We start from the raw sequence: 23,001 nt of genomic DNA, 5'->3' as shown, positions 1-23,001 counted from the left end.
TATTATTTTGTAGATTTATATGACAACACAGGCAAGAATTATTAATCTCTCAGCGTAATGTCATGCTATTTAGTTATGTATGCTCGTTACTTGGAGTTTGCTATTGTTACTGTACTAGGATCTTGCGCTGGATCTACATTACACAGTGTAGATTATCGTTAATAATAGCACTAGTTTACCGCTTGCGGGAGTATAGTTGGAAGTGCCCCCTTCTTCAGGATGAGACGCTGAGAGAAACCTGCTTGATACTGTCCCAGGTTAGAAAATAAGTCCGTGGTGAAATGGGCAGAACAAACTAACAACTTCGAGTTAAACTGTTGCGGTATCCGATTATAGATGAACATTAACCACGCCTGTTGACATTTCTTTTCTGTGGGAAGGGTATGAAAAGTCCTCACATCCCCTGCACAGCCTGGAACATAGCATTTGTTTCCATGATCTGCCATTTCCCTATGATGACCCTCGCTTGTTTGTGTTGCCAACTATTCTCAAATGAAAGTCGCTTCTTCTTCTTCTTCTTTTGGTTTTATGGCAGGTTGTGAACCAACTTTAAAGGTGCATACCGCCACCTACTGTGAGAATGAACTAAATACTCCTATATCCAAATATATAACCCAGTATTCTTAATAAATCTCATGATTGCATTTATTTGTTTTCCTGAATTTGGACCATCATTTAATACGTTGGTTATAGTGAATTCCTGGCATCCTACAGCTTGCTTGAGAATCCTCCTTTGTTTATTATAAGCCTTACATTTCTTCAATACATGTTCTACTGTCTCCTCTATTAAACATACTTCACATAAACCTGACTAATAAATAATGATTAATATCTTGATTATAATAACTCATTACATAAACATTGAAACAGCAGTGGAAATATTCAGTTTTTAAATACTGCTGCATTATTGTCTCTTTTGAAACATATTTCTGGTTTTCATTTATCATGCATTGAGAAGAGCCAAGGTGGAAAGACTGGCAGAGCCACTGGGGCTAATGTGGATATTACTGATGCCTATTTGTTGAGCCTGCTGTCCAGCCAAAGATATTCGATATGTCTGCTCATTTTCCCAGCAGTTTTACAATATGTTTTTGACTGGGTGATGATTAGTTAAATGTCCTTTAATAGCAGTCAGTCGTGCATAGTCTTTACCGTCACAAATAGTTGTGCATATTTATTCCCGCCAGAAAGGGGGTTGGGCTTTGGAGGAAAGTTCAGTGATTGGTTTAAATGTTAACAGACTCTAAGCCAATGAGCGACTGGCGCTCTCGCTTAAAGACAGTGTGTGGAAGCGCTGCTCTTCATTCTGTTCTCTTCCACTGTGAAGGTTGTAGAAACTGATCTATAAAATGAGCGGCAGAGGCAAAACCGGCGGCAAAGCCCGAGCGAAGGCCAAGACTCGCTCGTCCAGGGCAGGGCTGCAGTTCCCCGTCGGCCGTGTCCACAGGCTCCTCCGCAAAGGCAACTACGCCGAGCGCGTCGGTGCCGGAGCTCCTGTGTATCTGGCGGCTGTGCTCGAGTATCTGACCGCGGAGATCCTGGAGCTGGCTGGAAACGCCGCTCGGGACAACAAGAAGACCCGCATCATCCCCCGGCACCTGCAGCTGGCGGTGCGCAATGACGAGGAGCTGAACAAGCTTCTGGGCGGAGTGACCATCGCTCAGGGCGGCGTGTTGCCCAACATCCAGGCCGTGCTGCTGCCCAAGAAGACCGAGAAGCCCGCCAAGGCCAAGTAGCGCTCCGGCCCCTCACCGACGACCAACGGCTCTTTTAACAGCCACTCATTCCGTCTGATAGAGAGCGCTTTTCTCTGTTAATAACCGTAGACATCGTATACTCGTTAGGTTGTGGATACAAATGCCTTTAAGTGTAAACCTAGGGACACATATTCTAATATTAATCCTCTATGGTCCACAATATGATCAATGAGGAAACAATTTTTTTTTCCTGCATACAATTGGACACAAACACACTATCAATCTAAACATTTTCATCAATTTAGTTTTTTAGTTTGTTCCTACATTGTATCACAATGGCTAAATTGAAACATTTGAATTTTTCATTTAGAAAGTATACATTTATTGAAAAAATCTTTTTTTTTTAATCAGACACTTTTATTCAGTATATAATAAAAAGTAACATTTCATATCCAGCTGTTGCTCTCAGGCAACAACCATAGAGGAGCACAATTATTACCAAACCATCATATCAAGTTATGATCTTCATCATCTTCACACTCACTGTCACTATATCCTCCTCTTCCTCATCAGTGTGAATCCTCTTCCTCATCAATGCAGTTTTACACCTTTTTTAGGTGCTATAGAAAATGTGCAATCATTATTTACAGAAAAATAAAACACTTTTTTTTTTTTTTACTTATTAATTCTTAAAAACCATTGCTGCATGTGGCAATTGACATGCTAAGTGTAAGCTAGATGTTTTTAGTTAACCAAGAGAATAGCTTAACTGAACAAAACGTCATATGACACTATGATATATTTGTCACACAATATTACATCTTTTTAATGATAAATAAATAAATGTTCAAAACCTATTTAATGAATTTCATGGTGACCATTAAATCACCCATACAATAATGAATTCCTTTTCGGTTTCATACTTAATTTTACCATGTTTCACCGTGTTTGCCATGCTTTTCATATTAAAAGATGATTTTGTTTGTCTGTTTGAGGCAGAAATGTCGAGTAAAGAGACAGAAATACGGGGAAAGACTCGTGCAGGAGAGAGGAGATCCCGAGGGAAAGAGGGAAACCGTACAGAGATCATGTTCACACTGAAACCTTCTATTGGAATCTGAGCTAAATTATTAACTGTCCATATTGAGTATCACAGCTGTTCATATGCAGATTTGTGTCAGATTTGATATCCGACTGGAGCAAAGACCTTTACAGTGAAGGGCGGCTGTTGTTCTCCAGCACCAGTGGGTCCACAGGGGTCCATCCGGGCCCTGGCTTGTTCCATTATAGATGCTTCCCTTGGGAATGATTATTATCATTTAAATATGGTATTTATTACCATATATTTGCCTTTAAGACCTAATTGTAATGTTTCTTTTGCAACACTCCGTAGGTTTCTGGTCGTTTTTGATTGTTTTTATTTTTTTATGATTGCTTTATTGGGATGTACATCACTTTAGCATGTGGCGGAAGACAAAACTTGTAGTCCATTATAACATCTACAAAGACAGCATCCATGCTTTTAATATTGAACTAGGCAAAGCTAGACAGACTTTCTTCTCGAATACTATAAACAGCAACTTAAACAACACACGCACTCTTTTTGCTACTATAGAGAGACTGACAAACCCCCCAAGCCAGATTCCCAGTGAAATGCTGTCAGACAGCAAGTGCAGTGAGTTTGCTTCTTTCTTCTCTGAGAAAATTAATAATATCAGAAAGGTGATCAGCACATCATTGAGCCGCACTGGGGTCAGACAGATCAGACCACAACCTGAGAAAGTAGTTACTATGTCTGTTTTCGAAGAAATTGAAGGCACAATTTTGGAAGAAACCGTACAGCACCTTAAACATCAACCTGCGCCCTTGACGCACTTCCCACATCTTTTTTTCAAAAGTGTGTTAAACAGCTTAGAAGCAGATCTCCTAGAAGTGGTAAATGCCTCACTTCTTTCTGGTAGTTTTCCAAACTCCCTGAAAACTGCAGTTGTCAAGCCCCTCCTGAAAAAGAGCAATCTGGATAAGACCATCTTAAGCAACTATAGACCGATCTCAAATCTTCCTTTTATAGGCAAGATCATTGAAAAAGTTGTCTTCAATCAGCTGAACAAATTCTTAAGCTCAAATGTATACTTTGACAATTTTCAATCTGGTTTCCGATCGCATCACAGCACAGAGACAGAAAATATGAACACATCACACCAGTCCTCAGGTCTCTACACTGGCTCCCAGTTACATTTAGGATTGATTTTAAAGTATTATTACTGGTATATAAATCATTCAATGGCCTAGGACCTCAATATATTGCAGATATGCTCACTGAATATAAACCCAACAGATCACTCAGATCATTAGGATCACATCAGCTAGAAATACCAAGGGTTCGGTCTAAGCATGGAGAGTCTGCTTTTAGCTATTATGCTGGAACCAGCTTCCAGAGGAGATCAGATGTGCTCCTACAGTAGTCACTTTCAAATCCAGACTCAAAACACTTCTGTTTAGCTGTGCATTTACTGAATGAGCACTGTGCCACTGTCCGTCCGACTGTTTTTACTGTACTGGTTTTGTCTTTGTTTGTTTTCTAATTTCTAATTTATTTATTTTTATAATCTCTGGAAGAGATTTTGAAGGAGAGCGGGAGAGTCTTCACTCCGATGAGGCGAGTGAAGGAGTAAGTTATACTGCTGTATAAGAAGTCGCTGAGAGCGTCGTTAAGGGTAACGGCAGCAGACAGCGCACACGAAGCGTGTTCTGTGGGGGCCCCGCTGGGCATTACTGGTGTAGCACCACCCCAGCAGAGTACGTCCCTGGGCTAGAGGTGGCGTCTGTGGGGGCCCCGCTGGGCATTACTGGTGTAGCACCACCCCAGCAGAGGACGTCCCTGGGCTAGAGGTGGCGTCTGTGGGGGCCCCGCTGGGCATTACTGGTGTAGCACCACCCCAGCAGAGTACGTCCCTGGGCTAGAGGTGGCGTCTGTGGGGGCCCCGCTGGGCATTACTGGTGTAGCACCACCCCAGCAGAGTACGTCCCTGGGCTAGAGGTGGCGTCTGTGGGGGCCCCGCTGGGCATTACTGGTGTAGCACCACCCCAGCAGAGGACGTCCCTGGGCTAGAGGTGGCGTCTGTGGGGGCCCCGCTGGGCATTACTGGTGTAGCACCACCCCAGCAGAGTACGTCCCTGGGCTAGAGGTGGCGTCTGTGGGGGCCCCGCTGGGCATTACTGGTGTAGCACCACCCCAGCAGAGGACGTCCCTGGGCTAGAGGTGGCGTCTGTGGGGGCCCCGCTGGGCATTACTGGTGTAGCACCACCCCAGCAGAGTACGTCCCTGGGCTAGAGGTGGCGTCTGTGGGGGCCCCGCTGGGCATTACTGGTGTAGCACCACCCCAGCAGAGGACGTCCCTGGGCTAGAGGTGGCGTCTGTGGGGGCCCCGCTGGGCATTACTGGTGTAGCACCACCCCAGCAGAGTACGTCCCTGGGCTAGAGGTGGCGTCTGTGGGGGCCCCGCTGGGCATTACTGGTGTAGCACCACCCCAGCAGAGTACGTCCCTGGGCTAGAGGTGGCGTCTGTGGGGGCCCCGCTGGGCATTACTGGTGTAGCACCACCCCAGCAGAGTACGTCCCTGGGCTAGAGGTGGCGTCTGTGGGGGCCCCGCTGGGCATTACTGGTGTAGCACCACCCCAGCAGAGGACGTCCCTGGGCTAGAGGTGGCGTCTGTGGGGGCCCCGCTGGGCATTACTGGTGTAGCACCACCCCAGCAGAGTACGTCCCTGGGCTAGAGGTGGCGTCTGTGGGGGCCCCGCTGGGCATTACTGGTGTAGCACCACCCCAGCAGAGTACGTCCCTGGGCTAGAGGTGGCGTCTGTGGGGGCCCCGCTGGGCATTACTGGTGTAGCACCACCCCAGCAGAGGACGTCCCTGGGCTAGAGGTGGCGTCTGTGGGGGCCCCGCTGGGCATTACTGGTGTAGCACCACCCCAGCAGAGGACGTCCCTGGGCTAGAGGTCCAGTGGCACCGTAAACCGGCTCAATCTCTTCCATCTCAGATAGGGGTGGACCAGTACTACTTTATTTGATTTTTTATTCTAAACTGTTTTAATTATTCTTACTTGTTTTGATTATTTTAATTTCTTCTATGTAAAGCACTTTGAATTGCCATTGTGTATGAAATGTGCTATATAAATAAACTTGCCTTGCCTTGCCTTGCGAGTTCCTGCAGCCTGTGAAGCGCTCTATAAATAAATAAATACAATATAATGTGTGACCCGTGTCGTCTTCTGTAATATCTGCATTGGTTTCTATGGGTAAAAAATAACTATATTCATAGCCTCATATATTTCAGAAGGTCTAAAACACTTGTTCACACTGTCGGTCGATCCGATGACTTCAGTGTCTTCATCATTCCCTTCTCCTCTTCCTCGATCTCTTCTCTCCACATGTTCAAACCACCTCAAATTCATCCACAAATATAAATGGTTTAATGTGAACAATTATCATACAACATTATACATGTTTGATATCATTAGAAATGTCTCCAACATTTGACTAATTATAGATTAATAATATTTTTACTGTTTAACAATCATAATTGTTGTTTAACACACACTCTCTTCTCATTTTAAAATGTTCATGTTGAATGTTCTTGACGTGAGATGTTTGATTTACTGTTTATATTTCTGAGTTTCTTAAATAACATTTTAAAAGTTTTAAAACGATGTTAGTATGTTTGATTTTTATTCTTATTAATGTTAATTTAAATCATTGAATGTTGAATGCATATAAAATACACTTTTTTTGCATTGACAAATTGTGGTCTGCGGTTCATCATAAAGTGTGACACTGTCATTTGGTGCGACATTGAGATTTCTGACAATAAAAATCCTTTTTTTTTGTTATAAATCATGAAAAAGTCACTGGAACAACAGAAGAAACATCAGCAAGAGTCACACGCATTTTGACAGATTTATAAGGGGATTTAACATAATTAATCTAAAATATCTGGAAAGGCCGAGGAGAGATGTCTTACTTTGCAGAAATAATACAAAATCTTACAAATCTGCACACAAAATGTTACATCTTAAGATAGTAATGATAAAGAGATGTGTGGTGTAGTAAATTAGTGAGAGTATATACCATTTTAATTTTTTATGCCTAATATATTTTAATAAAATAAATAAATAAATAAATTCCAGCCTAAATGTACCACCCGCGTGCAGAAATACAGTAGTATGTGAATTGCTGTTCTTATTAGTGCATTACAAAATGCAAATATACTTAAATAACTCTTTTCCTTACAAATATAATATATCTGTATTAACCCAGTATGCCTGGTATGGCCTTATGATATAATGTTGCCTTGAGGTAACGCAGTTTTTTGTGATTTCCTCTAAAACATTTGATGATATATAATGTTAAGCTCTTGAAAATACTTCTTTACTACCCAGTGAAGGTGACTCATATTTCTGTGGGTTATTAACTGGATGCAAATGAGTGAAAATATTGACAATATGGAGGCGTGTGACCTGTGCACATGTGCTGAAACAAGACACAAAAGACAAAACTTTCATTGATTAGTGTTTGAGTTCTTCTCCGCTAGAGGTTTGGCCAATAAATGGGTGTCTCATTTTAATAAAAGTAAACTAAAATACACTTGAGGCGACACCATACCATAGAGGGATAAAATAGTTATATGTCTACCAAGCTCTGATAATGTATTGAATATTATAATTGACTATCCAAAATAAAAAGCTAAATACACATCAGCTTTAGAGGATTTCTAGTGTAACAGAAACTAATCAATGTTACTGTGGGTCTTTTGCCCTTTAGCTGCTCTACTCAACTATCCGGAGGGCAACAAGCGTGTCTTCATTTCTGGCTGCAGTGCTTTTACACACACTGTAATGTGATTTTATTCTGATCCGAGATCTGCACAACCACTGGGAATTAAGGAGAGTATTTCAGAACAAATAAATACAGAAATGTGAGATTTGAGAATAAAGCCTATATAGTTTAGGGTTGAGCAAAGTAGTAAACAGAACAGAGCGTCTTGAGCGGGAAACCCTCCGCTTGTTTGAAAAGAGGAAACGCGCAGTCATTGGCTAACAGTCATAAGCACACGTCACACACTAGCCAATCACAAGCCTCTGCATCATCGTGACACTCTGAGCTCGTGACGGTCCAATGCTATAAAAGCAGGAGGCGTGTAACAGAAACAGCATTTCCAGCACAAGCAGGACCGAGAGAGGAGAAACTGCAGCGATGGCAAGAACCAAGCAGACCGCTCGTAAATCCACCGGTGGCAAAGCCCCGAGGAAGCAGCTCGCGACTAAAGCAGCGCGGAAGAGCGCGCCCGCCACCGGCGGCGTCAAGAAGCCCCATCGGTACCGGCCCGGGACCGTGGCTCTGCGGGAGATCCGCCGCTATCAGAAGTCCACCGAGCTGCTGATCCGCAAACTGCCTTTCCAGCGGCTGGTGAGAGAAATCGCCCAGGACTTCAAGACGGACCTGCGCTTCCAGAGCTCCGCTGTCATGGCCCTGCAGGAGGCCAGCGAGGCTTATCTGGTGGGTCTGTTCGAGGACACCAACCTGTGCGCCATCCACGCCAAGAGAGTCACCATCATGCCCAAGGACATCCAGCTGGCGCGCCGCATCCGCGGAGAGCGCGCTTAAACCCCCTGTGCACGCGCATCACACCCCAACGGCTCTTTTAAGAGCCACACCACTTACTACAAACGAGACGATTTCCACTATAACGCTGATTATAAAGCAAGAAGGTCAAATGCAGTGTGTTATGATATCAGTAAAAGATTGGTCTGGGCAACTATGAGGGGGGAGGGCAGATGCAATTTTACCGTTTCCTAAAACATACAACTGGCCATTTCTTTTTGATTGGATCAGTTTATAGCATTTGTATCAGACAGCCAGTGATAAGCACAACTAAATGATCACAATGCGCCTATTTTCATTAAGCAGAAAAAAGCACGTTATAAATGTTTTCATTATAAGCGCATATTATCACTAACAAAACCAATATATGCGTGAACATGTGAGAGTGAATCTAAACGGGACAAGGATTTCAGATATTGCCGTCTGTGTGTGGACATTTGTCCCCATAGGATTCACGTAAACATTTAAGTTTTCATTTCAACAACACACACACACAGGGCGTAAATATAATATCACAGATGTCGCTATTCATAATTTTACTATATTCAATATTGTGATTTGATGACTTGTGTCTCTCTCTCTGTTTACTTTGCTGAGCTTGTAGAACAGCGCTGTTCAATATTAACTACTGTAAATAACATGATCTGATAAATTGTTACTTAGATATTTAATATAAAACAAGGGAAAGACTCCTGCAGATCGGGGTGGCGGTTAAATGTTTCGCGCTCTATATTTTGGGGGAGGGGCGCGCTCATGTGACGGTGCTGGTTTCTGTCAGGTCCTGTAAGCAGATGTAAAAGGCCTCCCTTCAACACTCGTTATTCATTCTTCGTCATCGTTTGACCAGTTCTACGATCTTGTAAACATGTCTGGAAGAGGCAAAGGCGGGAAAGGGCTCGGAAAAGGAGGCGCGAAGCGTCACCGTAAAGTTCTGCGCGATAACATCCAGGGAATCACCAAACCCGCCATTCGGCGTCTGGCTCGCCGCGGCGGCGTCAAGCGCATCTCCGGGCTGATCTACGAGGAGACCCGCGGTGTGTTGAAGGTGTTTCTGGAGAACGTGATCCGCGATGCCGTCACCTACACCGAGCACGCCAAGAGAAAGACCGTCACCGCCATGGATGTTGTGTACGCGCTGAAGCGACAGGGACGCACCTTGTACGGCTTCGGGGGATAAACGCCTGAAACCCGGAGAAACTGACGGACCCAACGGCTCTTTTAAGAGCCACACACTCCCGCACTGAAAGAGTCATGATTTAGCTGTGTCAATAAACAAATTAATTATAATAGGCTTTTAATAAAATCTCAGACTTTTTTAAATTCTAAATTTAACTTTACAGCAATTTATAGTCTAATAGTATATCGTCAACCTTTCTACCCAACTTAAAATACAAAATGAACAAAAAAGATAATTAGATCAAAAATTATACTAAAGTATGTAGAGAACAAAAACATGTTTAATTTAGTTATTATTCAAATGGGCTTTTGTCTGCTACTCCTGTAGTTTAAACATTTCAACGGTTTCATGAATCAATGAAGTTCTGAGGAAAAGCTGTTTTTAAAGGGAGTCTGACCGTTATTGGTCTCTCCTGCAAAACTCCTTCAAGTGTGTTTATATGAAGTTTTAATTACACGATGGTGCGGAATATGTGTCTAGAGCCGCTTAATTTATCAGAATATTTACCATTCACCAATATTACTAAAATCTAAAAAATAAAAAGCGGGAAATGAAACAAAGGAAACAGTGTCGTTCAAACATAGGATGGTAGGCGGGGCTATCATTTAACCGCCTGTGATTGGCCCTCGTTCCGCTCGTGATGCTTTGAGTTGTCCAATGAAACACGAGTTCATGGTTTCGGCCAATGAAAACAGGCAATCAGAAGACCCAGCATCTCCTCGTAAATTAGCATAGTGCAGTGAATAAAAGTCTCAGTGTCGCTGCTGAGTTCACACTGACTCGTCAGCTCTAGATCATCTCATCATGCCTGAACCAGCCAAGCCCGCGCCTAAGAAGGGCTCCAAGAAGGCCGTCACCAAGAGCGCCGCGAAGGGAGGCAAGAAGCGCAGAAAGTCCAGGAAGGAGAGCTACGCCATCTACGTCTACAAAGTGCTGAAGCAGGTTCACCCTGACACCGGCATCTCCTCCAAGGCGATGGGCATCATGAACTCTTTCGTCAACGACATCTTCGAGCGCATCGCCGGTGAGGCGTCTCGTCTCGCTCACTACAACAAGCGCTCCACCATCACGTCGAGAGAGATCCAGACCGCCGTGCGTCTGCTGCTGCCCGGAGAGCTGGCCAAACACGCCGTGTCTGAGGGCACCAAGGCCGTCACCAAGTACACCAGCTCCAAGTAGAGGCCGGAGCCGCTCACACAAAGGCTCTTTTAAGAGCCACACACACTGGCCTGGAAAGAGTTGATCATGGTAGATGGTTTTGAGAACATTTAACCGTAGTTGCTGGAACTTGCCATTACCTACTAACTCATAGTTTATGTAATAGTTACGTGTGAGTCGGTTTTAAATTTTTTTGGGGGGGCTTTTTATGCTAATATATTCTGTTAGGATGATCGTGAACTGGGTCAATCTGCAAATATTTTAATCAACTATGAGATGTAAACAAATGCTTAATTTGACTTAAGTTGATTTGTGACTCTGGACCACAAAACCAGTCACATGGGTCAATTTTTACTTTTTTGATTGATACATCATCTGAAAGCTGAATAAATACAGGTCCTTCTAAAAAAATTAGCATATTGTGATAAAGTTCATTATTTTCCATAATGTAATGATACAAATTAAACTTTCATATATTTTAGATTCATTGCACACCAACTGAAATATTTCAGGTCTTTTATTGTTTTAATACTGATGATTTTGGCATACAGCTCATGAAAACCCCAAATTCCTGTCTCAAAAGATTAGCATATCATGAAAAGGGTCTCTAAACGAGCTATTAACCTAATCATCTGAATCAACTAATTAACTCTAAACACCTGCAAAAGATTCCTGAGGCTTTTAAAAACTCCCAGCCTGTTTCATTACTCAAAACCGCAATCATGGGTAAGACTGCCGACCTGACTGCTGTCCAGAAGGCCATCATTGACACCCTCAAGCAAGAGGGTATGACAGAAAGAAATTTCTGAACAAAAAGGCTGTTCCCAGAGTGCTGTATCAAGGCACCTCAGTCGGAAGTCTGTGGGAAGGAAAAAGTGTGGCAAAAAACGCTGCACAACGAGAAGAGGTGACCGGACCCTGAGGAAGATTGTGGAGAAGGACCGATTCCAGCCCTTGGGGGACCTGCGGAAGCAGTGGACTGAGTCTGGAGTAGAAACATCCAGAGCCACCGTGCACAGGCGTGTGCAGGACATGGGCTACAGGTGCCGCATTCCCCAGGTCAAGCCACTTTTGAACCAGAAACAGCGGCAGAAGCGCCTGACCTGGGCTACAGAGAAGCAGCACTGGACTGTTGCTCAGTTTTGCATGTCATTCGGAAATCAAGGTGCCAGAGTCTGGAGGAAGACTGGGGAGAAGGAAATGCCCAAATGCCTGAAGTCCAGTGTCAAGTACCCACAGTCAGTGATGGTCTGGGGTGCCATGTCAGCTGCTGGGGTTGGTGCACTGTGTTTTATCAAGGGCAGGGTCAATGCAGCTAGCTATCAGGAGATTTTGGAGCACTTCATGCTTCCATCTGCTGAAAAGCTTTATGGAGATGAAAATTTCATTTTTCAGCACGACCTGGCACCTGCTCACAGTGCCAAAACCACTGGTAAATGGTTTACTGGCCATGGTATTACTGTGCTCAAATGGCCTGCCAACTCTCCTGACCTGAACCCCATAGAGAGTCTGTGGGATATTGTGAAGAGAAAGTTGAGAGACGCAAGACCCAACACTCTGGATGAGCTTAAGGCCGCTATCAAAGCATCCTGGGCCTCCGTAACACCTCAGCAGTGCCACAGGCTGATTGCCTCCATGCCACGCCGCATTGAAGCAGTCATTTCTGCAAAAGGATTCCCCACCAAGTATTGACTATTGAGTGCATAACTGAACATAATTATTTGAAGGTTGACCTTTTTTTTGTATTAAAAACATTTATTTTATTGGTCGGATGAAATATGCAAATTTTTTGAGACCGGAATTTGGGGTTTTCATGTGCTGTATGCCAAAATCATCAGTAATAAAACAATAAAAGACCTGAAATATTTCAGTTGGTGTGCAATGAATCTAAAATATATGAAAGTTTAATTTTTATCATTACATTATGGAAAATAATGAACTTTATCACAATATGCTAATTTTTTTAGATGGACCTGTATACTTTCCATTGATGTATGGTTTGTTAGGATAGGGCAGTATTTGGCTGACATACAACTATTTGAAAATCTGGTATCTGAAGGTTCAAAAAATCGAAACATTGAGAAAATGGCCTTTAAAGTTGTCCATTTGGTCACGATGGTGCTGCATTTACTCACAAAAATAAAAGTTTTATATGTTAGGAAATTGACAAAATATCTTGATGGAACATGCTTTTTACTTCATATCCTAATAATAATTTTGACCCATACTATGTATTGTTGGCTATTCCCACAAATATACCCGTGCTACTTATGACTGGTTTTGTGATCCAGGATCACATTTGTGTAAAGTTATATTTAAATTTACATTGCCAAAATAAACTAAAGACCTTGTCTAAATTGAACACAGCCTAAAATCTTAGTTAATTAAACAATTTGGCAGATGTTTAAGAACAGAAGCAACATATATTAAAATTCTGTTCCACAGAATCAAAGCAACAATACATTTTTACCAAAGAAAACAAACTGAAGTTTTAAAGAGGTGAAAAAGACATGAATGAATTACACAAGACCGATGGAAACTTGTGTAGGAGAACTGTAATTTCAATAAACTGAGATCAAATTTTTTTTTTTTTTTTTAAGTTTGTACATGTGGAGTATTTATTTTTCTACCACATTTAGATGTTGATTTTTTACCCAACAAAATATCCATCTGATTGAAATAGATCTTTGAATCAGCCTGAAATTAACTGATGGCAACAAAGATGAAGTTCTCAAGGTGAATGCATACCTTCACTCTAGGGGTCTAACTACTAAAAATCAAGTCAGGAATCTTGGTGTGTCTCTAGAGTCAGACCTTAGTTTCAGTAGTCATGTCAAAGCAATAACTAAATCAGCATACTATCACCTGAAAAATAATGCAAGAATTAGAAGCTTTGTTTCCAGTCAAGACTTAGAGAAACTTGTGCATGCTTTCATCACCAGCAGGGTGGATTATTGTAATGGACTCCTCACTGGCCTTCCTAAAAAGACCATAAGACAGTTGCAGCTCATACAGAACGCTGCTGCCAGGCTTCTGAGCAGAACCAGAACATATGAACACATCACACCAGTCCTCAGGTCTTTACACTGGCTCCCAGTTACATTTAGGATTGATTTTAAAGTATTATTACTGGTATATAAATCATTTAATGGCCTAGGACCTCAATATATTGCAGATATGCTCACTGAATATAAACCCAACAGATCACTCAGATCATTAGGATCACATCAGCTAGAAATACCAAGGGTTCGCTCTAAGCATGGAGAGTCTGCTTTTAGCTATTATGCCAGCCGCTGGAACCAGCTTCCAGAAGAGATCAGATGTGCTCCTACAGTAGTCACTTTCAAATCCAGACTCAAAACACTTCTGTTTAGCTGTGCATTTACTGAATGAGCACTGTGCCACTGTCCGTCCGACTGTTTGTACTGTACTGGTTTTGTCTTTGTTTGTTTTCTAATTTCTAATTTATTTATTTTTATAATCTCTGGAAGAGATTTTGAAGGAGAGCGGGAGAGTCTTCACTCCGATGAGGCGAGTGAAGGAGTAAGTTATACTGCTGTATAAGAAGTCGCTGAGAGCGTGGTTAAGGGTAACGGCAGCAGACAGCGCACACGAAGCGTTAATTTTTATTAGGCAGCGCTGGTGGGTAAAGTATATAAGGACATGGATGAATGTGAGGGGCGACTCTCTGAGGAGGGTCGCAGCACTGCCAGTTCGGTTTCCCTGCCGGTTCGCCGTTTCAGGGCACCAAGGTGTCAGTGTCCCCAAACGAGCCTTCAAATAAGAAAAAAAGAAGAGCAGTCAGTTCGGTTTCCCTGCCGGTTCGCCGTTTCAGGGCGCCGAAGTGCCTGCTTTTTTCAACGATCCTCCGAGGAGGGTCGTAGGAACTAAGCTAGTTAGTGGTAGGCAAGATCTGAGGACTGTCATCATCTCTAATAAAGCTTAGACAAGAAGTCCTGTCGCAAGAAAACGAGGCTATCAGGCTTCTGAGGGCTCCTCCGGGGCAGGGACGGTTTTAAGAAATCGTTTCTCCTCGGCGACCTCTGGGGTGCGACTCTCTGAGGAGGGTTGCAGCGCTGCCAGTTCGGTTGTTCGCTGCCGGTTCGCCGTTCAGGGCACCGAGGTGTTAGCGTCCCCATACGATCCTCCGAGGAGGATCGTAGAGCGGTCAGTTCGGTTGTTCCCTGCCGGTTCGCCGCTTCAGGGCACCGTAGTGACTGTTCAACCAAGGGACGGTTTTGAGAAATCGTTTTTCCTCTGCGCCCTCTGGGGTGCAACTCTCTGAGGAGGGTTGCAGCGCTGCCAGTTCGGTTGTTCCCTGCTGGTTCGCCGCTTCAGGGCACCGTAGTGACTGTTCAACCAAGGGACGGTTTTGAGAAATCGTTTTTCCTCTGGGGTGCAACTCTCTGAGGAGGGTTGCAGCGCTGCCAGTTCGGTTGTTCCCTGCCGGTTCGCCGCTTCAGGGCGCCGTAGTGACTGTTCAAACAAATCCAGAGGCCAGTCTTGAGAGACTGGTTCCCCTAGTAAAAATTTCTGGCAGCGTGGAAACTACTGCCACATATTTCTCAGTGGGTCCTGCACACTATAGAAAAGGGTTTCAGAATTCAGTTCGGTTCTCGTTCGCCCAGATTTCTAGGGGTCCTCCTCTCATTGGTGGACCCCGAGCAGGCTTTGGTTATGGAGCAGGAAGTACTGTCACTTCTGCAAAAGGAGCTGTAGAAGGGGTTCCTCCTCCCAGCAGACAGCCATTACTTCATTGTTTCCGAAAGAGGATGAGGGAGGTTCCCGAGGTTTGCTTTTCGAAGCATACCATTATCGGGTTCTTCCATTCGGCCTAGGTTTATTACCCCACACCTTTACAGTATGCGTGGATGCAGCTCTGGCTCTTCTGAGACTCCAGGGCATTCGCGTATTATATTACATCAATGATTGGTTGATCCTAGCTCAATCTGAGTTTATGGCAGTTCGGCATCGAGATGTCGTTCTGTCTCATTAAGGATGTTGGGGTTGCCTCTCAACGCCAAGAAGAGTGTGCTCTGAGGACCACTTTTCTAGGTGTAGCGATTCTCACAGCCGTATTGGGGTATATCTAGGCCAGTCACTCACTGTGAAACAGTTTCAGACTGGTGGGTCTCATGGCAGCTGTGTCCAACGTAATTACTTTTGGCCTTCTGCACATGTGACCCCTGCAGTGGTGGCTCGGGACCAAGGGGTTTTCTCCGAGGGGAAATATGTTTTCGCATGATCAAGGTCACGCGGCTATGCCTTCGTGCCTCGGTCATGTGGAAGAACCATGGTTCCTCACCCAGGCCCAGTGTTGGGGGCTTCTTGTCGACGCATATTGCTATCGACGGATGCTTCCCTCACAAGTGGGGGCGATCATGATTGGTCGCTCGGCGAATGGCGGACAACACACTGATGGTCTCGTATATCAGAGCAGATATCCTGTTGAGGCAGGGGCTGAGGCCCAGGGATTGGAGTCTTCACCCCGAGGTGGTGGAGCTTCTTAGGGAGAACTTTGGTCAACTAAAGTCAAGTCGACCTTTCACATCGTTTGTACAACGCTTTGCTCTATTTGGTTCTCCCTCACACATCCAGCTCCGCTTGGACTGGATGTGATGTATTAGCTGTGGTTGACGCTACACCGGTACGCATTTCCCGATATCTTTGCTCCTTGGAGTTCACCCTCATTTGGAGTTTGGATACTGTGGGCTCGGCCTCTGGGGGGCCCGGCTCATAAAATCCGGTCTTTCGACTGAGGTCGTTGAGACCATTCTCCAATCCAGAGCTCCTTCCACGAGAAAACTATATGCATTGAAATGGAAATTATTCTCCACCTGGTGTGGTGATCGTCATTTAGATCCTGTTAACTGCCCTGTTGGTTCAGTTCTTGATTTCTTGCAAGACCGTTTCTCTGCTAGGTCATCTCCTTTTACCCTAGAGGTTTACGTGGCGGCTATATCTGCCTACCACACCCCTCGGGGGGGTACTTCTATCGGGAGAGATCCTCTTATTACTCGTTTTCTCTGTGGTACACTGAGGTTGAGACCTGCACTGCACTCTAGAGCACCGGCTTGGGATTTGGCCATTGTACTTGAGGGTCTGGCTTTGGCTCCTTTCGAGCCCATTGAAGAGGTTTCAGAGGAATTCCTCACTCTAAACTTTATTTCTCCTTGCTATTTCGTCTATCAAGAGATTTGGAGATTTGCATGCCCTGTCGGTTGCTCCATGTTTGGAATTTGCACCTGGTATGGTGAAGGCATTTCTCTACCCTAGACCGGGTTATATTCCTAAGGTCCCAGTTAATGTTGGGGGCCCAATAGTGCTGCAGGCCTTTTATCCTCCACCTTTTAATACCCCAGATCAGGAACAACTGAACCTGTTATGTCCAGTTCGGGCATTAGATGCCTACGTTCACAGGGCTGCCCTGTGGCGTAAGTCTGAACAATTATTTGTCTGCTTTGGGTCACTCAGGAGAGGGTGCCCTGCATCTAAACAGGTGATGAGCAAATGGATAGTCGATGCTATTTCATTAGCTTATCAAGCGGCCGGTCAGCCTTCACCTATGGCTGTACGGGCCCATTCTACTAGGAGTATGGCGGCCTCTACAGCCTTAATTTCGGGGGTTTCCTGATTTTACACGTGCTTCATGACGCAATCACGCAGAGCGTTCCCACCGCGTCTCAAACGCAGCGTCTCGTTCCCTCTCAGGGAACCAGGGTTACATACGTAACCTGAGACGCTTTCTCACGTTTGCTGAGAGAAAACTTTAATTTCCAGAGAAATGAAAGTAACAATCTGCCTTTGACTGAATGGAATGAGGTTTCATTTAATCTAAACCGAGAACATTTCAGATTCCTGACATTCTCTGAGAGTTTGAGGTTTTAACTTCTGATAATCAGGTTAACTTAGATTTACAGGAAAAATCTGGTTATTAACAGATTTAAAAAATCTTTGAGTGCAAACACTTTAGAAATGCATAAATATAAACATAGATTAATGCAGATCGTCAACCTGCTTCTGTCCTGTTTAATAGAGTTTCAATTAAAGTTGAATTTCAACCTGTTCCAACATTGTTGGACTGAAAACTGATGGAAATATGAATCTACAGAAAAGCATCTGCACTGCATTTAGTGTGATATAAATTAATTTAAGTTTTTGTTCAATATCTACTTTACTGGGGACTCTGATGTCTGAGTTATAATCCAATCATCAGAACTGCTTTAGATGAGCCGAATAATGTACGTTAATCTCTCACGGGTGTTATTGTGTCATAACTTTCATGTTCACAGAAATGAAATTACTTTAATGAATATTGTTTCAGGTAAAAAACACCCTGACCTTTTCCCAGTAAATACATTTCTATGCTTTTCATCATGTTTAATCACATCACTTTCTGGAGTGAGTAAATGCAAGCGGGTCATTCCTTCAGTCCGGGGGATTTATACAATACTGCATATTTTACATAAAATGTTAATCAACTTTCATGCACATGGTTTTCCATGTAAAGACCCTATTAACAAACAAACAAAAAACAAATAAATAAATCATAACATTAGTACCTAAGAATAACAATAAGTAAAATTTTCCTGTTCCTCAATCATGTTTTCTCAGCTTCACTTGAAATAAAGGTTAGTATTTATAAGCTGTACTATATACAACATACTGTATATATTGCTAAATCTAATCAACAGAAATGCGTCTCTATAGCACGCGTTGTGTTTATCGTGCAATTTATACGCGAAAATGAGTTTTTACGTGCATATGAAAGTTTTCGCATGCATTTGATACGCACTTTATTGCGTGTACACACGCACCCCACTAATCCTACCGAAACGTATAATACACACGCACCCGACACCACTTAGCCTGACTTCGTCATACTCATACTCTAGTCAGATGTGAGTCTGATACTGCTCCATAGGGCTGTGATTATGAGGCGTGTCTTAACCGAACCAGGACAAAAGAAAAACCCTGCACTCAATTGGATAGACCTACAACCAATCAGAGCAACGCAGTAAGTCAGCTACTGTGACGACCTCTGCTGCTGCTTTTGAGAATTGCAGTTTGGTACCGGAGCCCACTAATTGCCTCAATTGGCAGTCAACTGGAAACACCTGTGACCGTGCCTTAGACGCTTCTTAAGAGATCACCAACTGAGCCAAGGGAGAGGGAACTTTGGTTTTGGATTTTGCTTTTGGACTTTGCCTTTTGCTTGCGTTGTATTTTGTTACTTTTTGCATTTACATTTCAACTTCAACATTGCATTACACTTTCGACCATGCATCTTGCTTTACACACTGATCTTGCTGATGAATACAGAAACACTTCTATTTTCTTTAAATGTTTTCATTTTATTATTTAGTTTTGTCTTACTTTTGTAGTTAAATAAACATTACTTTTGAGCTTACAATTTGGTTTACGTGTGTCCCTTGTTTTTGTTGCTTCCCTTGAGCCAAGGGTCGTAACAAATTGGGGGCTCGTCCTTGCTTTGGTTATTTGATTGCGTAAAAAAAAAATTTGGACGTTTAGTTTGATAATTGATTATTTGTTGGACACACAAAAATGTTTTTGTGCCAAAGTCAATTTGTTCACCGTGTGAAATCACCAGTTGGTAAGTACATGTGCAATATTGTTTTTTGAACGTGAGTTTTCTCTGATAGGCATAGCGGCATGTTTCTTTTGAGACGTGTCGGATTTGTTATTTTTGTGTAGTGTTGTGGTGAAAGTGGGTAGTAGTAATTATCTCGGGAGCACATCCGTGGTGTTGAAGGCGTCGCTGGTTTGACCAGTTGCGTTTTTCACCCAGCGGGCTATAGTGCATAAATACCCCCCACCAGTAATCGCATGAAGACTAGGGTTGAGTTAGGTAGAGGTACTGGAAAGGTAGAGGGAAAACTCTCGTTATTTGATTGCACTGTGCTGAATAAATTATTCTGGTCATTTTAGCATGGCTGATATTGATGAGTTTGTTAGTTCACCTTCTCATGAATTTTTGGACAGGTGTACTAAAGAGCAATTATTAAGTATTGCTGAACGTTATGAAATTGTGATTAAAGATAAAAGGCTCAAAGATAATGTTAAAGTAGCTTTGAAAATTGAGTTGATTGAAAAAGGTTTCTTAGACACTGAGATGGAGGAATATGTACCAGTGGCATCTGAATTAAAAAGTAATTTGTCTTTTGAACAGCAAAAAGAGCTGCTACAATTAAAGATGGACCATGAGAAGTTAAAACTGCGTGCGGAACAAGGTAAAATGGATTTAGAAAAGGCAAAATTGGATTTGGAGTTTCTCAAGCTCAACCTGATGAAAGAAGGTAAGCTTTCTAGTTCTGGTCAGGAACAGAGTGTGTTGTTTTCAATCAATTCAAACCTAAAACTTATTCCTAAATTCAATGAAGAAGATCCTGATACTTTCTTTAATCTATTTGAACGCATGGCAGAATTAAGGAACTGGTCAGATGATGATTGTGTTGCGCTGTTACAGTGTGTGTTAACTGGGAAAGCACAAGTAGCATTTTCTTCATTGTCGGTTGATGATTGTAAAGATTATGATAAAGTTAAATCTCTAATCTTAAAAGCATATGAATGTGTACCCGAAGCATACAGACAGCGTTTTCGATTGCAGAAAAAAGACCAGTTGCAAACAAACTTAGAATTTGTGCGTGATCTGAGAAAACACTTTAATCATTGGTGTTCAGCATTAGACATTAAAACATTGGAGGATTTAATTCACTTGATGGTGTTGGAACAATTTAAAAATTCCGTCCCGAGCCGTATAGCTATGTATATTAGTGAGCATAATGTTAAAACGCCAGAGGAAGCGGCAATGTTGGCCGATGATTTTGTACTGACGCACAAAACCACTTTTGTGGATTGGCATGCTCGTGATGTTCAGTATGTGAAGTCTCCGTCTAAGAGTAACCGTGTTTTCACTGGAAATTTTGACCCAAGCAAGATTTGCAATTACTGTCATGAGAAAGGACATTGGAAAGCAGATTGTCCTGTCCTTAAAAATAAATTCAAACATAATGCACAAAATTCACATGCTAAGCCTTCTGCTCTTGCGGCACCAGTTCTGTCTTCAGGGAGTGAAGTTGTTGAAAGTAAAACACTTGATGTTGATTTCTCTTCTTACTCGCCTTTTATTACAGAGGGGCGTGTATCCCTGGTTGGAGAGAAAGAGGAAATCCCTGTTAAAATCTTGCGGGATACTGGCGCAATGGATTCATTTATTTTGGAATCAGTATTGCCTTTTTCCTCGCAGTCTCATACTGGTGAGAGTGTGTTAATTCGTGGAATAGGACTGAATACTCTGTCTGTGCCTCTTCATAGGGTAAGGCTTCAGTCCGATTTGATTCAAGGTGAGGTTGTAGTGGGAGTACGACCAGCTTTGCCAGTTGAGGGGGTCCATATTATTTTGGGAAATGGACTGGTAGGTGAACGTGTGTGGGCTGATACGTCAGTGTTTCCCATAGTGACCACTGATAATAAAATTGAAACTGAACTGAGTTCTTTGTGTCAGGATTCAGCGTGTGTTGTGACTCGTGCAATGAAACGTGCCAATGAGGATGAAGTGTGTGATCAAAAAGAGATAAAATCTGATAAAATCTGCACTAAGTTGTTTATGCCTGATTTGTCTGCCTTGTCTTTTCCTGTTTCTGCAGAGGATTTAGGAATAGAACAGCGGACTGACTCCTCTTTGGATGAACTCTTCCAGAGTGTTGTTCTTCCGGTAGAGGAGTGTGACGTTTCCCGTGGATATTTCGTTCACAATGGAGTGTTGTTGAGAAAATGGAGTCCTCACAAAGATTTTGTTGGGGATCCTGTTTTCCAAGTAGTTGTTCCTACTAAATTTCGACAAATGATGATAGAAATTGCGCATGATCAATTAGGTCATCAGGGGGTGCGTAAGACTTATGATCGCCTGTTGCGATATTTTTTTTGGCCGCGATTAAAACGAGACATCTCTGCTTATATTAAGAGATGTAAAACCTGCCAATTAACGAGTAAACCGAACCAGGTGTTGAAACCTGCTCCGTTGAAACCAATTCAGGCTACTGGTGAACCTTTCGAGCATCTTATTGTCGATTGCGTAGGGCCACTTCCCCGTTCGAAGTCTGGTAGCAGTTATTTATTCACTGTGATGTGTTTGAACACACGTTTTCCTGCGGCATATCCACTGCGTACCATTACGTCTCGTTCTATTGTGAAAGCTTTAACCCAGTTTATATCCGTTTTTGGTATTCCAAAAATCATCCAAAGTGATCAAGGTTCGAATCTCACTTCGCATCTCTTCCAGCAGGTGTTAAAACAGCTGCACATTAAGCATAATCAATCTACTGCGTATCATGCACAAAGTCAGGGTGCATTGGAGAGATTCCACCAGTCGTTAAAGTCACTTCTCCGTGCGTACTGTGTGCAGCTGGATAGAGATTGGGAAGAGGGTTTACCATGGATGATGTTAGCTGCACGTGAAGTAGTCCAGGAGAGTATGGGTTTCAGCCCTAATGACTTGGTCTTTGGCCATAATGTTCGTGGACTGTTGTCTGTATTTCAGCAGGTTGGTAAAGCTGTAGAGCCTCCTAAAAACTTGGCGTCATATGTTTTGGGGTTTAAAAATCGACTCATCCAGGTTAGAGAACTAGCTAAATTAAATCTGGGAAAACATCAGAAAAACATGAAGCAATTCTATGATCGTACGGTTGAACATCGAGTGTTTGTACCAGGCGATCAAGTTCTTGTCTTACGGCCTATTGTATCTTCTCCTTTTGAAGCAAAATTCGATGGCCCATTTGTTGTACAACGAAAGTTGACTGATGAAAATTATGATGTCTCAATGCCATCACGGAAAAAGTCAGTTAAACGGTGCCATGTAAATCTATTAAAACCGTATTATGAAAAAGAAACCAAACCTGTAGAAAATTTGACACCTTTGCATCCAGCACTTTCGGCCGTTTCTATCGGTGGGGGTAATATGAGTTTGGTGGGTGAGGAAGAGGAGACCATTTCGCCCGATGATTGTGTTTTTCGCGGCCGTTTGAATAATTCAGAGTCCTTGCACAACTTGGAGTTTACTCTCCGTCATTTATCTCCTGTAAGATGCCAGGAGTTATGTGACCTATTACATAGTTTTCCCGAATTATTTGATGATGTGCCATCGCGTACAGATTGGGTTGAACATGATATCGATGTTGGGGATGCAAAACCTATTAAACAGCGTTTTTATCGTGTTGCACCTGAAAAACGGGAATTGATGGAGAGGGAAATTAAGTATATGCAGGATCACGATATTGCAGTACCTT

General features: G+C 43.0%; 4 protein-coding genes across 4 annotated transcripts; all 4 read left to right on the top strand.

Moving 5' to 3' along the window:
* The first annotated feature begins 1,331 nt into the window (after positions 1-1,331).
* Positions 1,332-1,768, top strand: LOC130079573 (histone H2A). Its single transcript, XM_056244885.1, has one exon. The coding sequence runs from the start codon at positions 1,350-1,352 to the stop codon at positions 1,734-1,736; it is 387 nt and encodes a 128-aa protein (XP_056100860.1). The 5' UTR covers positions 1,332-1,349; the 3' UTR covers positions 1,737-1,768.
* A 6,110-nt stretch (positions 1,769-7,878) lies between these two features.
* Positions 7,879-8,364, top strand: LOC130079568 (histone H3). The gene has a single exon (XM_056244879.1). The coding sequence runs from the start codon at positions 7,954-7,956 to the stop codon at positions 8,362-8,364; it is 411 nt and encodes a 136-aa protein (XP_056100854.1). The 5' UTR covers positions 7,879-7,953.
* Positions 8,365-9,188: 824 nt separating this feature from the next.
* LOC130079582 (histone H4) lies at positions 9,189-9,615 on the top strand. Its single transcript, XM_056244895.1, has one exon. The coding sequence runs from the start codon at positions 9,227-9,229 to the stop codon at positions 9,536-9,538; it is 312 nt and encodes a 103-aa protein (XP_056100870.1). The 5' UTR covers positions 9,189-9,226; the 3' UTR covers positions 9,539-9,615.
* A 720-nt stretch (positions 9,616-10,335) lies between these two features.
* On the top strand, positions 10,336-10,757 carry LOC130079586 (histone H2B-like). The gene has a single exon (XM_056244898.1). It carries the CDS (start codon positions 10,343-10,345, stop codon positions 10,715-10,717), a length of 375 nt encoding a protein of 124 aa, XP_056100873.1. The 5' UTR covers positions 10,336-10,342; the 3' UTR covers positions 10,718-10,757.
* Positions 10,758-23,001: the final 12,244 nt, after the last annotated feature.

This window comes from Rhinichthys klamathensis, unplaced genomic scaffold (genome assembly GCF_029890125.1).
Source record: "Rhinichthys klamathensis goyatoka isolate OS25496 unplaced genomic scaffold, OSU_Roscu_1.1 h1tg001143l_1, whole genome shotgun sequence".
NCBI lineage: Eukaryota > Metazoa > Chordata > Actinopteri > Cypriniformes > Leuciscidae > Rhinichthys > Rhinichthys klamathensis.
The sequence above is the reverse complement of the archived record's forward strand: the minus strand, read 5'-3'. Positions and strand labels throughout refer to the sequence as shown.

What these genes read in the sequence shown, in the direction of transcription:
- LOC130079573 (XM_056244885.1), top strand. Translation starts at nt 1,350, where the DNA reads ATGAGCGGCAGAGGCAAAACCGGCGGCAAAGCCCGAGCGAAGGCCAAG.
- LOC130079582 (XM_056244895.1), top strand. Translation starts at nt 9,227, where the DNA reads ATGTCTGGAAGAGGCAAAGGCGGGAAAGGGCTCGGAAAAGGAGGCGCG.
- LOC130079586 (XM_056244898.1), top strand. Translation starts at nt 10,343, where the DNA reads ATGCCTGAACCAGCCAAGCCCGCGCCTAAGAAGGGCTCCAAGAAGGCC.
- LOC130079568 (XM_056244879.1), top strand. Translation starts at nt 7,954, where the DNA reads ATGGCAAGAACCAAGCAGACCGCTCGTAAATCCACCGGTGGCAAAGCC.